This window comes from Protopterus annectens, chromosome 7.part0 (genome assembly GCF_019279795.1).
Source record: "Protopterus annectens isolate FY-2018-M chromosome 7.part0, PAN1.0, whole genome shotgun sequence".
Lineage (NCBI taxonomy): Eukaryota > Metazoa > Chordata > Ceratodontiformes > Protopteridae > Protopterus > Protopterus annectens.
In genome coordinates, this window is record NC_056739.1 from 16,599,361 (window position 1) to 16,613,581 (window position 14,221).

General features: G+C 37.6%; 1 protein-coding gene across 1 annotated transcript in view; it reads right to left on the reverse strand.

Moving 5' to 3' along the window:
- The window catches only part of LOC122805771 (synaptonemal complex protein 1-like), a 5,909,626-nt gene that overhangs the window by 5,041,211 nt on the left and 854,194 nt on the right, over positions 1 to 14,221 (reverse strand). The window contains exon 4 of the mRNA XM_044076039.1: positions 4,950 to 5,017. Within this exon, the coding sequence (XP_043931974.1) occupies positions 4,950 to 5,017 (68 nt within the window). The remainder of the gene's footprint in view (positions 1 to 4,949; positions 5,018 to 14,221) is intronic.

Sequence of the window (14,221 nt, forward strand, 5' to 3'; positions counted from 1 at the left end):
GTCAAAAGCATTATGAAATACAAACCATTGAAAAAATCAGTACTGGTTAAATGACTGGTAGGTCAAATAAAGCAGAAAAACCAAAGGAAATTTTTCAGATTGGTTTTGAAGGTGGAGAAAAACTCCCCTAACAAGAGTCTTTGTTTCCAGTGTCAGCTATTCTCCACTTAAATGACATTTAATCCCTGTGAATCTGTGACAATCAGTTGCCAAGTGGGAATGAATCGAGTCAGTTGATGGGACTGGTATTTATAAAGGCCAAAGCAAAGGCTGAAAAGGAAGGCAGATACACCTAGCTTTTCCTGAAACTGTAACTAGCCCTTCATTGGAAAGGTTTCACATGGTTCTAGTTCCTCACCAAACATTTCTTGCTGTTTTTAGGCATGTGAGAGGATTTAATATAATATCTAGGAATGTCTAAATAAACAGAACATAAGCAGGGGTGCTAGACACTGCCTCTGCAGAAATTTATAAAACTTTCTGTTATAAATCCAAAGGGTGAAGTCTGGAAGTCAACATAAGCCTGTTACCTATCTGTTTTATGTGGACTGTAGATTGAGACAAAAACTACTTACAAAAGATTAGGAGAAATATCCTGAATTTATTGAGAACCTCCTTATGTCAGCCCAAAAGATATCTCATTCGTCCTGGAAGTAATATGAGAAAATAGATACTTCCCAAATGGATGCGAGGGTCAGAGTTTCTCAGTATCAAAGCAATGAAAAAAGAATAGGAAAGATTCAAATCCACTTCTCTGTCAAAGTGATATTCATTTGAAAAACTCTGCTAGGAATGGTGTATGACTAACTGAAAGGAATCTGAGCCCATTCAAAATAACTCTACCCCCGGACACAATGAGAAGCATTACCTAAAAATGAAAGTTATGTACTTACCATAAAAATAGATCTGTGTAGTCTCATTTTCATTTGATTTAATATTTGGGTAATCTGATCCAATCGGATCTGACCTCGGCACTTTCTGCCAGAGCTTTGGATCTGAGAATCTGATTCCTCCTCTATCCATAATTCCCTCCTTCTGTCTGAATTACCTCAGATCGCAAAACTAAACAATATTTAAATACAAGGGGATATCCAAGTATCTTTTGGATAACTTCCTGTCAGATGTCCAAAAGACAGTCAATGCCCAAATTTCTACCCTGCAGTCTACTTCTACTGTTGCTATGCGACTGCTGTCAAATGCAGCAAATGGCACAGCAAGATTATGTGGTACAAGCATTACCATGTGTTGCCATGCTTGGATATGGCTATGCAACTTCGAGGAAAGCTTCAAGACATCCTTCATTAATGCCCCTTTCAATAGTTCCACACTATTTGGATACAAGTTAAGGCAAGACTGTCTGCCATAGTAATCCATTTCTCCACTCCTCATAGATCCTTTTCCGGGAATCAAAGTGGAACTCAGTAAACATGATTCAGGAAAGCACAGGGTTTTCACCACAACACTCCTGGGGATAGGACCCCCCCCCCTCAAGGAAGAGGGCAAGGCAACTCAAATGGACATCATCCCAGAAGCAGAGGCAGACCACAGAATCATGTTTTCTGTGGTCTCTTCACTGAGAAATTCTACCAGCTCCCCTGAAGGGTTACCCTGCTGCTGCGTTCTGGAGGTAGTTGGTGGGGGGGGCTCTTAACTTTACACCTGCAAGCCTGGCAAATCATTACTTCCAGTTCATGCATCTTAAGGATAATCACCAGAGACTATACAATACCATTTTTATATCCATCAAAGAAAAATTAAAAATTCCTGATGCTCCACCTGATTATTTGGAATCTGCAGCAACTGAAGTTTCAAAGTTGATAGTCATCTAACAGGTCCCCCCAGAGTAGTTACAATCTGGATTCTATTCCAGGTGGTTCTTTTTAGTTCCAAAGAAGACAGGGGACCTCAGGCCAGTATTGGATCTCAGCCATCTCAATCAGTCAGACAGACAAAATTCCAGATGGTTATGGTGCAGTCCATATTATCTCTCTTGAGGAAGGATGACTGAATGTGCTGTATAGATCTCCAAGATACCTACTACTATATAAATGTCCAAAGACAATCCAGGAGTTTTTGTGTTTCCATCTGGGAGCCAGTTATTACCAATACAGAGCACTACCATTCGGTCTCATCACAGTTCCCTGGATGTTCAACATTATGGCAGTGGTGGCAGCTTACCTACGACTGCAGGAGAGCTAAGTCTTCCAATATCTAGATGATAGGCTCCTAACAGCTACTTCCAGGGATCTACTGCTACAGCACCAAGCTTTCCTACTCCATCTTGCATATCAGTTAGCAATAAATATCAATCGTGTGATTAGCAAACTGCTGACTACTCTACACATAGAATTCACATGGTGTTAGAGCAACATGATTCAACAAAGTGCCACACTTTCAGTATCAAGAGTATTGTTAAGGCTGATGGCTTCTCAGATACTTCAACATCCCCATCCACAAGCAAGATTGAGTCTATTTGTTAGGCCTGATGGTCTCTACCATCATGTTAGTACCACTGGCAAGATACTACATGAAAGTGTTGCAGTGGACACTGTCAGTCCGGTGGTCATAGAGTCTCCATCCACCCTACAGCAGAATCTGTTTCAGTCAAATATGTAGAAACCACATAAGTTGGTGGATAACTTCTCCATTAGTGGCAGAAGGGAGACCCTTCTGTTCACCAATTCCTGGATGCTTCCCTACTAGTGTGGGGTGCATTTAGAGGGGAAGATGGTTCAAGGGACTTGGTTACCAACAGAAACTAAACTTCATATCAATATCTTGGAGATGAGAGCAGTCTTCTTAGTATTGCAGGCCTCTACTGAAAATGGACATGTATCCAGTTGGACTAGCCTGATCAACAAATGTAAAATAAATAAATAAATAAATAAATAAAGTCCCTTTGGAAACGAGTCAAATGAGCAAGGTGATTCAGCTTCCTGAGTGCAAAAGTTGCTAAAGAGCAAGTCCGTTTCAGTAGTCTGTCCAAAGCCCTGGATTCTCTGTTAGTGGGATGGGCAGAAGAACTCTCTTCGGGAACTTCTTTCTTCATGGCTGCTGCTACCACCATGACATATAGTGGAAGACCTTTAGACACTACTTTGTCTTTGGAAGCTACTAGGATTCTGCCTGTTCTTTTATGGATTGGCTCTGTAACAACAGGCTGCTTCCATGCCCTCTGTGCCATAAGATCTATCAATCCATCAAGAGGGGGGAACAACCCAGGATGCAAACGAGCTGGACCCAAAAGCTTCCAATAATATCAGAGTCGAGAGAGTAAGGGACATGGTCAAAGCCAAAGTTCCTTGGACTATTGGGTCTGACCGAGGTGTACTGGAAGGCATAGAGTCCAAAGGAGCAACGTGTGACGAGTTGATGGGCCTGTAAGGCAGTCCCTGTACTGTCAAGGGACTGGTCCATTACACCTACAGGTGCCTTACATTATCAGGCAGTGGAAGGGACGCTGGGCTTTAGCAGACTGCCAGAGGAAGGCAGCAGAGTAATACTACCAGAATTGAAGGCGTGAGCCGAGGCGCTAGGGATTTGTGAATAAACCAGTGTTGAATCTTTCCTTTGGTCGTTTTATTTGGATTTGTCTTCAATTTTTTTATTTTTGTTGCTGATATATAATACTACCAGAATGTCAGTAAGGCAGTATGTTTTTTGAACACATTGTCACACCATATGCACAAAAAATCAGAAGTCTAACATATGTCCAAGTTAAATACAATTAAAAAGCCTGACACAGATTAATGAAGGGTGAGCTGTCACTGGGCAAACACAAATAGTACCTATTTTTTTGACAAACGTTACCTATTCAAAAAAATGCATGCACCATAATGTAAAATCTTCACAACTGTACATATGGCTGTATCTTTCACAGAGAAGTTGCATGTGTTTATATATATTTATATAGATAGATATAAAAAATGTAACGTGTGAAAGGATGAGTCATAATAATTCTCTTCTCTCTCTTTTTAATTATACATAGAATAAATAAATATCCATAACAGTAAATAATAAATACTTTTTTGTGAGGAAGATTTTCCCAAAGGGGACTTATCTGCCAGAGAAAAAAAGCCAAAGTGCTGGCTGCTGCTGTTGTGCATCCTCTATGCTGCTTCTTCATGAGACTGCTATAAAGTACTAAAGATTTTCCAGTCTGACTGCCGATTTTCCCTCTTCAGTGCTGTCCAATCAGCAGTCAGAATGGATCTGAGGGAGGGATCTTTTGGAAGCTGGCCAGTTACTATTGTCTTGGGTAAGACACAACCCACAGGCTACTGCAGTAGAGGAAATGATGAATGTGTGTGTATGTGATGACAGGCCAGTATTGTGGAAGTACTGCTTGCCTGGAGTGCAGTGGGGCAACAGGTGCTTAAGCAAGTGAAAAAAAAAACTATCATTACTACAGCTCCCTGGATGATCATGCCTCCAGCTTCCTACTTCCTTCATCACTGACAAAAAAATGACCCACTGTGGTGGAGGCTCAGAACTCAAGGGGGGATAGCTGATGGTTGGCAGGCATGGAGGAGAAGACAAACAAGGAAATTAAGTATATTGACTCTATGAATTACAGCTCTCAACCAATCTGGGGCAAATCTCAACAGAATCAGGGACAAATTGATAATCGGGGGCAATCGGGGACACTTTTAAAATATTAGTTCTATTAACCCGAGACATTGGCATAATAAGAGAATGTGAATTATTACACATTTTCCAAATAATAAGTCTATAACTCCAGTTATTGTCATTATTTATTAAGTGTAGTTCATTACCTTTTTTTCAAAAGTCACCAATTTTAGGAGGGATTAAGAGGGACAGAACTTACATTTCAGACGAAATCAGAGACAACTGAGAGGAATGCTATGAATGTTTCAAAAAGCCATATACAAATATTTTTTTTCTAATGTAAAGTATATATTAGCTCATATTTTAACAGTATACTTTACCAATCTCATTTGCCTTCTTCTCCATTTCCAGCAACATATTGTGAATGTTTTTTTCCAATCCCTCTGATCTATAAAATGACACAAACAAAACTTCTGTTGTAACATAAACAAAATTTACACCATTAACATATCAAGTATAGACCAGTATGCAGTAACTGCAGGAAACACAGTTAATTAAAATGGGGAGTCAGTCATAATTTAATATACAGAAATGAGACCTGAACAAACTTTATATCATTAGTTGTGTTAAATACAGTACAGCATGCAGTAACTGCAGCAAACACATTGAACTGAAATGGGTAGTCATTCAGAATTTAATGTACTGAAATTAGACGGGTCGATATCATATTGTCGAAGTTTTAATACTTCGAATCACTAAAGATCGAACTTTAGTGATCAAAGTCTTAAAACTTCGAATTGCTATTAACATTTTTAAAACAAAAAAAAGACAAACCAAAAGGCTGCAAACAGGGGGGCAAGCTCCCCTGCACCCCCCCACACCCCCTACTTAAATATATCAACTCCGAGATCGCACTTCACTGCAATACAGTGCAGAAACAGAAGATTTCAGTTTCCTACACTGTAGCGTGATCTTGGAGTTGGTATATTTAAAGAACGGGGGTGTGGGGGGCACAGTGCATCTTGCCCCCCTGCTTACACCCTTTTGTTTGTCTTTTTTTGTTTTAAAAATATTTTTATATCAATTCCAAGTTTTAAGACTTCGATCACTAAAGTTCGATCTTTAGTGATTCGAAGTATTAAAACTACGACAATATAATATAGACCTAAATTAGACCTACTACTATTCCCGGAAATACTATATAACATGAAAAAAAAAAGACCTCTGCTTATTTGGAGTAAAGTTTATCTTGTGAAGCATATCTGTCAATGCAATACCACTTTTGCATGTATGTTCTCTTACATTCTTAGGTCTAAAAGTTTAAGCAGTAGTCCTGATACAGTACCCATTAAAATGTTGCAGCATTCTAAACCCACGTCGATTTTAAACTTAAATAACTGGTTCTCTCTCTTTGCCTCTGTTCATTAGATCACTAACCGGCATAAGATTAGATCACCTTTTTCTAAGATAATTTCACCCAGGAGGGAAAAGTAAAAATCAGATATGTGGAATATCTACAGTGCCACCTGTTCTTCAATAATGACTTTTTTAGTGTGCTGATCTACTGTTAAAGCTACTGTTAATTCCAAATGCTTGATGGAGATGATTTAAAGCGGTAGTCCTTGAAGAAGTGTTCACTCCCTTCTAGGCAGAGCTCCTAGCAAATAACTTTTCTTAGCAGTACATCAACAAAGTCACACAAGGGTCCAAAAGAAGAGATGAAAAGTCAGCAAGCAAAGGAGAGTAGTAGTGCTGAAACTGAATTCATCCTGAAGTCTTAATGAGTACCTTCACGAGGTGGACCCTGTTTTTCACAAAATCTCACCAAGGCGACACTAGACTGTATTTATATAGCATATATCACGGACAGAAGTAAGTCAAAAACTAAAAAAAAATAGCTGGGTGCACAAGACCCAGGATAAAAAAGTGCCCAATCCTGGTAGGCGCACTGGTGCCAGGACTGGAAAAAAATGAGTGTAGAATCCCCAAGATACGGAAACATTCTTACAATGGGGCCAGGCCTAGGGGGAGGATGGCCCTCTGTTGTAGAAGGAAGTAGCAGTCCACAAAGCAAATCACAAAAACTGATAGGCCAAAGAACATCCCTAAAGATGATAGACTGGACTACCGAGGATAAGAAAGAAATTATGTGTTGCTACTATTATGCAAAAAGCCCAGAATTTCCAGACACAGGATATACAAAAAAGATTAAGAGATAAATTAGAGGAAAGAAAATTATTTTCACAGGAAAAACTGTCCGAAACTTCAAATAAAAATTTGCATTTATTAATACAACAGATTTTTGAAAAACAGTATACAGATCAAGAAACTTTGATCTGTTCGGAAAAAGAAGCATCTCAGGAAGTGCAAAAATGTAAATAACAAAACAGATAATTTTGAAAAGTATAAAAAAGAAATACAGACATGGGAAAGAAAGAGAGATTTGAAATGGTGCAATATTTATGCAAAGGAGAAAGCCAAATTAATCAATATAAAGAAGGCAGCCCCAAAGATATTTGAAGAGAAATACAGGCAAAGGTATCCAGATATGGAAAATTTCACAATAAAAAATAAAATCACAAAGATGGAATGTAGAAAAGAAGATGAGTAAAGTAGAAGTAAAAAAAAAATAGAAGTTGAAGAGTGCCTGCGAAGTGAAGGATTTAATGTAGAAGGTCTAACACAGATTACTTCACAGCATGATGGAGAGAGTCCTCAAAGTAAGGAGAAGCAAGAAGATAAGGAGACATCTGAAGAAGAAATATGGACATGGGAAAGAAAAAGATTTAATATGGTGTAATATTTATGTAAAGGAGAACGCAAAACTAACCAATACAATAACAGCAGCACCAAAGATATTTGAAGAGAAATACATACAAAGGAATCTGGATATGGAAAACTTTACAATACAAAAAATAAGAAGACAAAGAGGAAAAGTAGGAAAGGAGATTAGTAATGGAGAAGTCAAATAAATATAAATTGAGGTTATGCAACACCTGCAAAGTGAAGGATTCAGTGTAGAAAATATAATGCAGAAAGCAGCACAGCAGGATAGAGCAAAGGATATCCAAATTAAGGTGAAACCAGTGGAACAGGAAGCAACTGGTCAGGTGCCATATCAAGATATGTTGGAGCCTTCCACAGGAAACCAGTATAAACATTCACTTGACGCTAGACAGCAAGGGAAGGAACAGGAAACTGTGGAAACTTTGATGCAGTCAATGTTGAGGAGTGACAGGCCAGTGAGTTCCCATATGACTGAGCAATGGATGGCACAGGATGAAATTGAAGAGAGGGTGCCATAGGAAGATGCTATAGAACTTTCTATAGAATGCCCGCAGGAAATGGAAAACAAATAATGTGCCCTCAGTTTGGAAGAAAATGAGCTAAGAGAAGAGTTGCTTGATTTAATAGACATAGATATGTTAAGATCAACGAAAGAAATAGACTGCAGAAGGTCAACAAAACCCAGAAAGTCAGAAGTCTGATAAAACAAATGAACACAGTAATTAGAACTGTCCACAGAGATCCATGCAATATAACACAAGTAAACAGGATATATTACTGTGCAGCTAAATTAATAACTGATAAAAGTTCTACCACAAGAACACAAGGGTAGTGAGGGAAAGGAAGGGGAGAAAATGAATACCATCATGGAAATATCGAATAGAGAAACCTATAAAGCAATTAATACAAGAAGTTTCACTGCTGGAAGGCTATAGAAGAGGGAACAGATCAACAGAAATACTAAGAAAGATAGATGGATAAAAGCAAAGCGCAGTATTAGAACAGACCAGGATCTATCATGCACTATCGGAAATAAACGAAGTTTCAGCACAGGCGGAAAAACAGAATATACACAGATAAATATAAAGGAAAAGTACAAAATAAGCAATTTATTGATGACCCAAAAACTTTTATAGAGAATTGGGAAACAATTATTTATTTTACATTTGCTTACCAGGAAAGTCTGACTGGACACAGGTCCTTTTTCAGCAGAGGACCGGAGAGGAAAGTTCCAGCAAAAAGTATACAGTATTTCAAGATTAAAACAGTATAAAGTACAAAAAAATTGTAAAATTACAAAAACTATAAAAGATATCAAAAAGTATGGAAGAGTAATGCCATAAAGAAATTATAAAAGTTGACAACAGTATAAGATGTAATATGTACAGCTGAATTAATTAAAGCTAGAGTTAGTTGAATGACTGACATGAATTATTATAGTTGGATATAATAGAAAACAGTTTGACATATTGCTATATTACTTTTTTGGGTAAGAGTATTATGAATAACACAGTCAGCTAAGCGTACAGAAGGCTAGAATGCTGTAAGTTTGGAATTATAATGATTGTGAGTACCTGACAGGTTGAACTAGTGATAGAGTTAGCCAGGGCAGGTACAAGAACAGAGCCAGGTGTGAGTTAGGTGAGAATTAAGACATTTTTTGAACTTGTTTATAGAGCAGTTGGAGGTTATTGTGGCTGGTAGTTTATTCCAAGTTTTGGGAATGGTGTTTGAGAAGCGTGAGTCTCCGGCTGAGTTATTTGCTTTGGAAATATGAAGAAGAAATTTGTTGCTGGAATGGAGAATACAACTGTTGGTATGTGGCTTTATGAAATTTTGAAGAGCAGGGCTTTTTTCTGGATGGTGGAGGATTTTGTGGGCAAAGATTAGTTGATTAAAAAGAAGTAATTGGGCTAGTTCTAACCAACATACTAGGGTGTGCAGTGATGTGTTCTGTAGGGAGAGTCTGGCGCAAACCTGGCAGTTCTATTGTAGCAGTATTCTAGTTTAGCTAGGTCAGTTTTTTTGAGGTCTGTAAATATTGGAGGCATATAAAAGTGTTGCCAAGAGGTGGGTGCAGGTGATAGTTGCTCTTGTGTTTGGTGTTAGAATTGTTTATTTCTGTAGAGAAGACCTAGTTTCTTATGGACTTTATGGCTTGGGAAATGTGAATATCAAATTTTAAATTGTTGTCAATTTGACACCTAGAAGTTTGGTATGGGTTACAGGTGAGATGGTGGTATTATTTATGGATGTGATAGAGAATGGTTGACATGATAGGGGGAATTTAGTTGGGTAGAAGAGAGGTAGTTTGGTTTTATTGGGATTTAGAATAAACTGGGTGTCAGTGAGCTATCTTTCGGCAGATAGAAAAGATTCTTGTATTATGGTCTGTAGGACATTTAGGGAGGGGGCTGCTGATATAAGTGTGGAGCCATCTGCGTACTGCATGATTTTAGAGTGCGGGATTGAGGTATGAAGCTTGTTGGCGAAGAGAGAGAGCAGAGTAGGGGTCCAAGGATGGAGCCTTGGGTAACCCCTAGGGTGACAGGAAGAAGGGGGAGAGTTCCTGTTGCCACTGAATTGCCTGCTGGCGGTCTGATAAGTAGTTTTTAAACCAGGTAATGGTGGAGCTGCTGAGGTTTAGGGAGGTGAGGACATGGATGAGTTCATAGTGATTTACCATATCAAAGGCTTTGGAGAGGTCCAAAAAGATGGCAGATACAAACTTTCCTTCATTTCTATACTGGTTGACTGTGTTGGTGAAAGACATTATGGCAGTTGTGGTACTATGAAAAGGCCGAAAACCATGCTGAGTGTCTGATAGAAATCTGAGTGAGTGTAATTAGTCCATCACAACAAGGTAAAAGGAATTGAAAGACCGCCAAAAAAGAAGAAATAGATGCATTTTGCAGAAGTATCTATGAAGATCCTGTGAAACACAAGAAAGATGTTAAATGGATAAAAGTAGTAAAAGAAAAAATAAGAAGTTTAAAGGTACAGGATACGAAATGGGATGAAGTAACAGAGAAATTGAAACAAAGTTAAGAAAAGCTTTTAACTGGAAATCCCCATGCCCAGATGCAGTACCTAACTTTTGGCTGAAAGTATTAACATCTTTACACGAAGATTTAGCCATGAGCAAGAACTATGTATGTGCACAACCTGAACACACACCAACCTGGCTAACAACAGGTAAAACAATGCTCCTACTTAAGAGTGAACCTGCAAGCTACCCCAAAAATTATAGACCAATAACTTGCCTTCTGATGATGTATAAACTACACATGGGAATTCAAAAAGTAGAATGACAGGCACACCACGACAATCGAAGCAAACCTCAGATAAGTTTCAATAAATGCAGAAATTTTATTTTTCAGTAAGTGCTTTCATGTCTCAGTTGATGCTTCTTCAGACTTTAAAAACAAACTCAAAAATGAATCCTTAAATAGTCTATGAGAGCCAATGGCATCACTGTGCTAATTATCACTAACATTTATCCAAACCTTAAAATGTGTGTATTCAAAAATGCATTGGTTATATAACATACATAAAAAACAAATAGAGAAAAGGTTCAGTGTTAAAATATAAGTTTCATAAAAAAGATATATAAAAAACATATAGAAAATATATATATATAAACCTATAAAAAATGTATATATATATATATATATATATATATATATATATATAGATAGTCGGTGGTGCTGCGGTAGCATTGTCGCCTCACAGTAAGATGCTGTCCGGTTCGATTCTCAGTTAGAGCGTCTTCTGCGTGGAGATATGAGTGAATGGGTGTACCTTTGTTGAAGGTTGTGTGTCAGGGCTGGTAACTCGGCATGTAAAAATCAACTACCAATCATTAGCGGACCGGAGTTCCCTGTGGCGACCCCTAACCGGGAAAAGCCGAAAGACACAAAGAAATATATATATATATATATATATATATATATATATATATATATATATATATAAATGTCTATAAAAACACATTTACTGATATCAACAACTATATAAATACATATCTGTATACATGAACTCACAGAATAAAAACCTGTAGACATAACAGGAAATGTGGATTAACAAATAATAAAAATATAAAAAATATATACATATATAGAAAACCTCTAATGTCGCAAGGGTCTATCCTTAAGGAACGGTTTCAGGGAAACTCTATCATTCAAACCATGTCCATGGTCATCTTGTAATTTAATTATCCATCTATTTTCTTCCTTTTCAGTGAAATTATTCACATTACCTAATCTCTCTGTAGTGTGTATGAGTTCTAGTATCAGGAACGTAAACTTATGTGTGGTATCATTCTGAAGTACATGTCTGGCAATGCCACTGGTTTCATTTTCCTTGCTTATAGCATAAATGTGTTCCCTGTGTCTTTCCCTTAAACTCTTATTAGTTTTACCTACATAGAAATGTCCACATTTTTGACAACCAAAATATACAACATTCCTAGACGTACAACTCGCATAAAAAACAAATTTGTATATGATGTGAGTATATGGATGTTCAAATACATTAGTGCCCAAAATATATTAGCATTGATTGCAGTTATAACATGGAAATGTTCCTTTCTTAACAGAGATAGGTTTGCTGATCTCATTACGTTCATAACATAATAATCTTTTTAAAGACTTGGTATTTCTGTAGCTAAAACTCGGCTGTTGACCTACAATCTCACAGATCCCTTTGTCTAAAGTTAAAATACTCCAGTTCTTTATAACATTTGTTATAATCTTATTATTATTAGTAAATGGCATGGTAACCCTATTCCTCCTAATACTGCTGTTCTTCTTAAATGATGCTTCAGTCTCATCCAAGCAGTTGCTCCTATTGATACAGGGGCAGCCTTCAGTTGTTCGATCAACGTGATACATCTCAAGCTCCTTTTTATGATAGCCTCTCTTTGAGAGATCTCTCTGTATATCACCTGTGGCTGTACTATAATTTTCATTGTTACTAGTCAGTCTAGAGCACCTTAGTGTTTGATTCTTAACTACATTCTTGTGTATGTGGGGTGGGTGCATACTGTCTCTATGTAAAAATGCATTTCTTCTACAAGGTTTCCTATATATCACTGTATGTATAATATCTGCCTCTTTGGTTAATAACACATCCAGAAACTCAATTGAGTCTCTAGAGAATTTGCTAGTAAATGTAAGGAAACTCATAGTGCCACTGATGTAATTAATAAAATCCCCCAGAATATCTAAGTCACCTCCCCAAATAAGGAAGAGGTCATCCACAAATCTTTTATAATACTTGATAAACTTCGAAAAAAATGCATTGTCCAATATATATGTATGTTCCCAGTATGCAAGGACCAAATTCGCATATGAGTTGGCACACGGAGTGCCCATCGTCACACCAGTCGTTTGTAGAAAATATTTACCATCAAATGTAAAAGCATTGTTACTAAGAACCAGCTCTAATAACATAGTAATCCTTATCACTCGGTCTCTAGAAATCCCTCTCTGTATCAAATATAACCTTAGATAATCAATACCTATATCATTGGGTATACTAGTAAACAAGGATTTAATATCCAGTGTTACTAAATAGTCAGTCTCAGTTAGAAGTCTAGTGGTATTTAAAGGAGACAATGTTTCCAGAAATTGTTGGGTGTCCCTAGGAATAGAAGGTGTTAACTCCACTATCAGTCTCAGCTGCTTTTCTAGATATATAGATATGCTCTCCGTGAGCCATCCTTTACCTGATACAATTGGTCTTAATGGAGGCTTTATAGGATTCTTGTGAACTTGCGGGAGACCTCTGAAAGTCGGTACTAAAGGTGTTTCAATCAAAAAATATTTATACAAATTATTATCAAAAATGCCACTCAATAACATGTCATATAGATCGGCATGTAAATCTTTTATCATTACATTCAACTCTGAAGGTGTCAGACACTTATAGGTGAATTCATCCATTAGCATCTCTCTAATTCCAGTATTGTAGAAATCTTTATCTAATACCACTGTGGCCCCTCCTTTATCAGCCGGTCAAATTACTATCTCATTATTACTCTGCAAATTATTCAATGCTTGAAATTGTTGTTTACTCAAATTATAAAACTCTGGTCTTGGTTTATTAGACTTGTTGTTAAGTGCTGCTAACAAGTCCGTAACACATGCTCTTTCAAAACATTCCAGATGTGTATGTAACTGTGGTACAAAAGTAGATGGTTTTGTAAATGTATATATATCATCACCATTTCTATCTTGCTCATTTCCAAATACCATTCTAAGAGCTATATTCCTTGTAAAATGTTTAATGTCTATTATAACATTACTCACATCTACAGTCTGTGAGGGAATAAAAGAAAGTCCCTTGTTTAAAACTGATATCTCATCAGATGTTAAACTATACCTTGAGAGGTTGATAACTAAGTCCTCTGTGTGGATTTCAGAACCTTCCTCTGAAACTCGAATGGTTCCTCTGATGTCTTCCTCTTCCTTCCCTTGTAGGACTGATTCCATTCTTGTCAGTTCATCGTCTTGAAAGCTAACGGAAAATGGAGCTCATTACTGACTTCTTCTTCATCTTGTACGTTGATTTCTACCACTGGAATAATTTTCCTGCGAACGACTGGTTCATTAATCACTTTAGAAGCGATGTTCCCTTCTACCTGCGATGGTCTGGCGCTCTCTTTCTCCTTCTCTATGCTCATAGATGGAAATGACGTCAAACTGTCGGCAGTTACTGTCGGAGCCGTTTGGTGGACGGACTCGACTGCTGTCTGCTCAATGGTAGATGGTGTTTCTGTATTTCTTGGCCGGGTGGATTCTTTAGGCCAAGAAAAGACATTCCCCCGTGAGAAATCTAAGCAGTCCCTTTCAAGTTTTTTTCT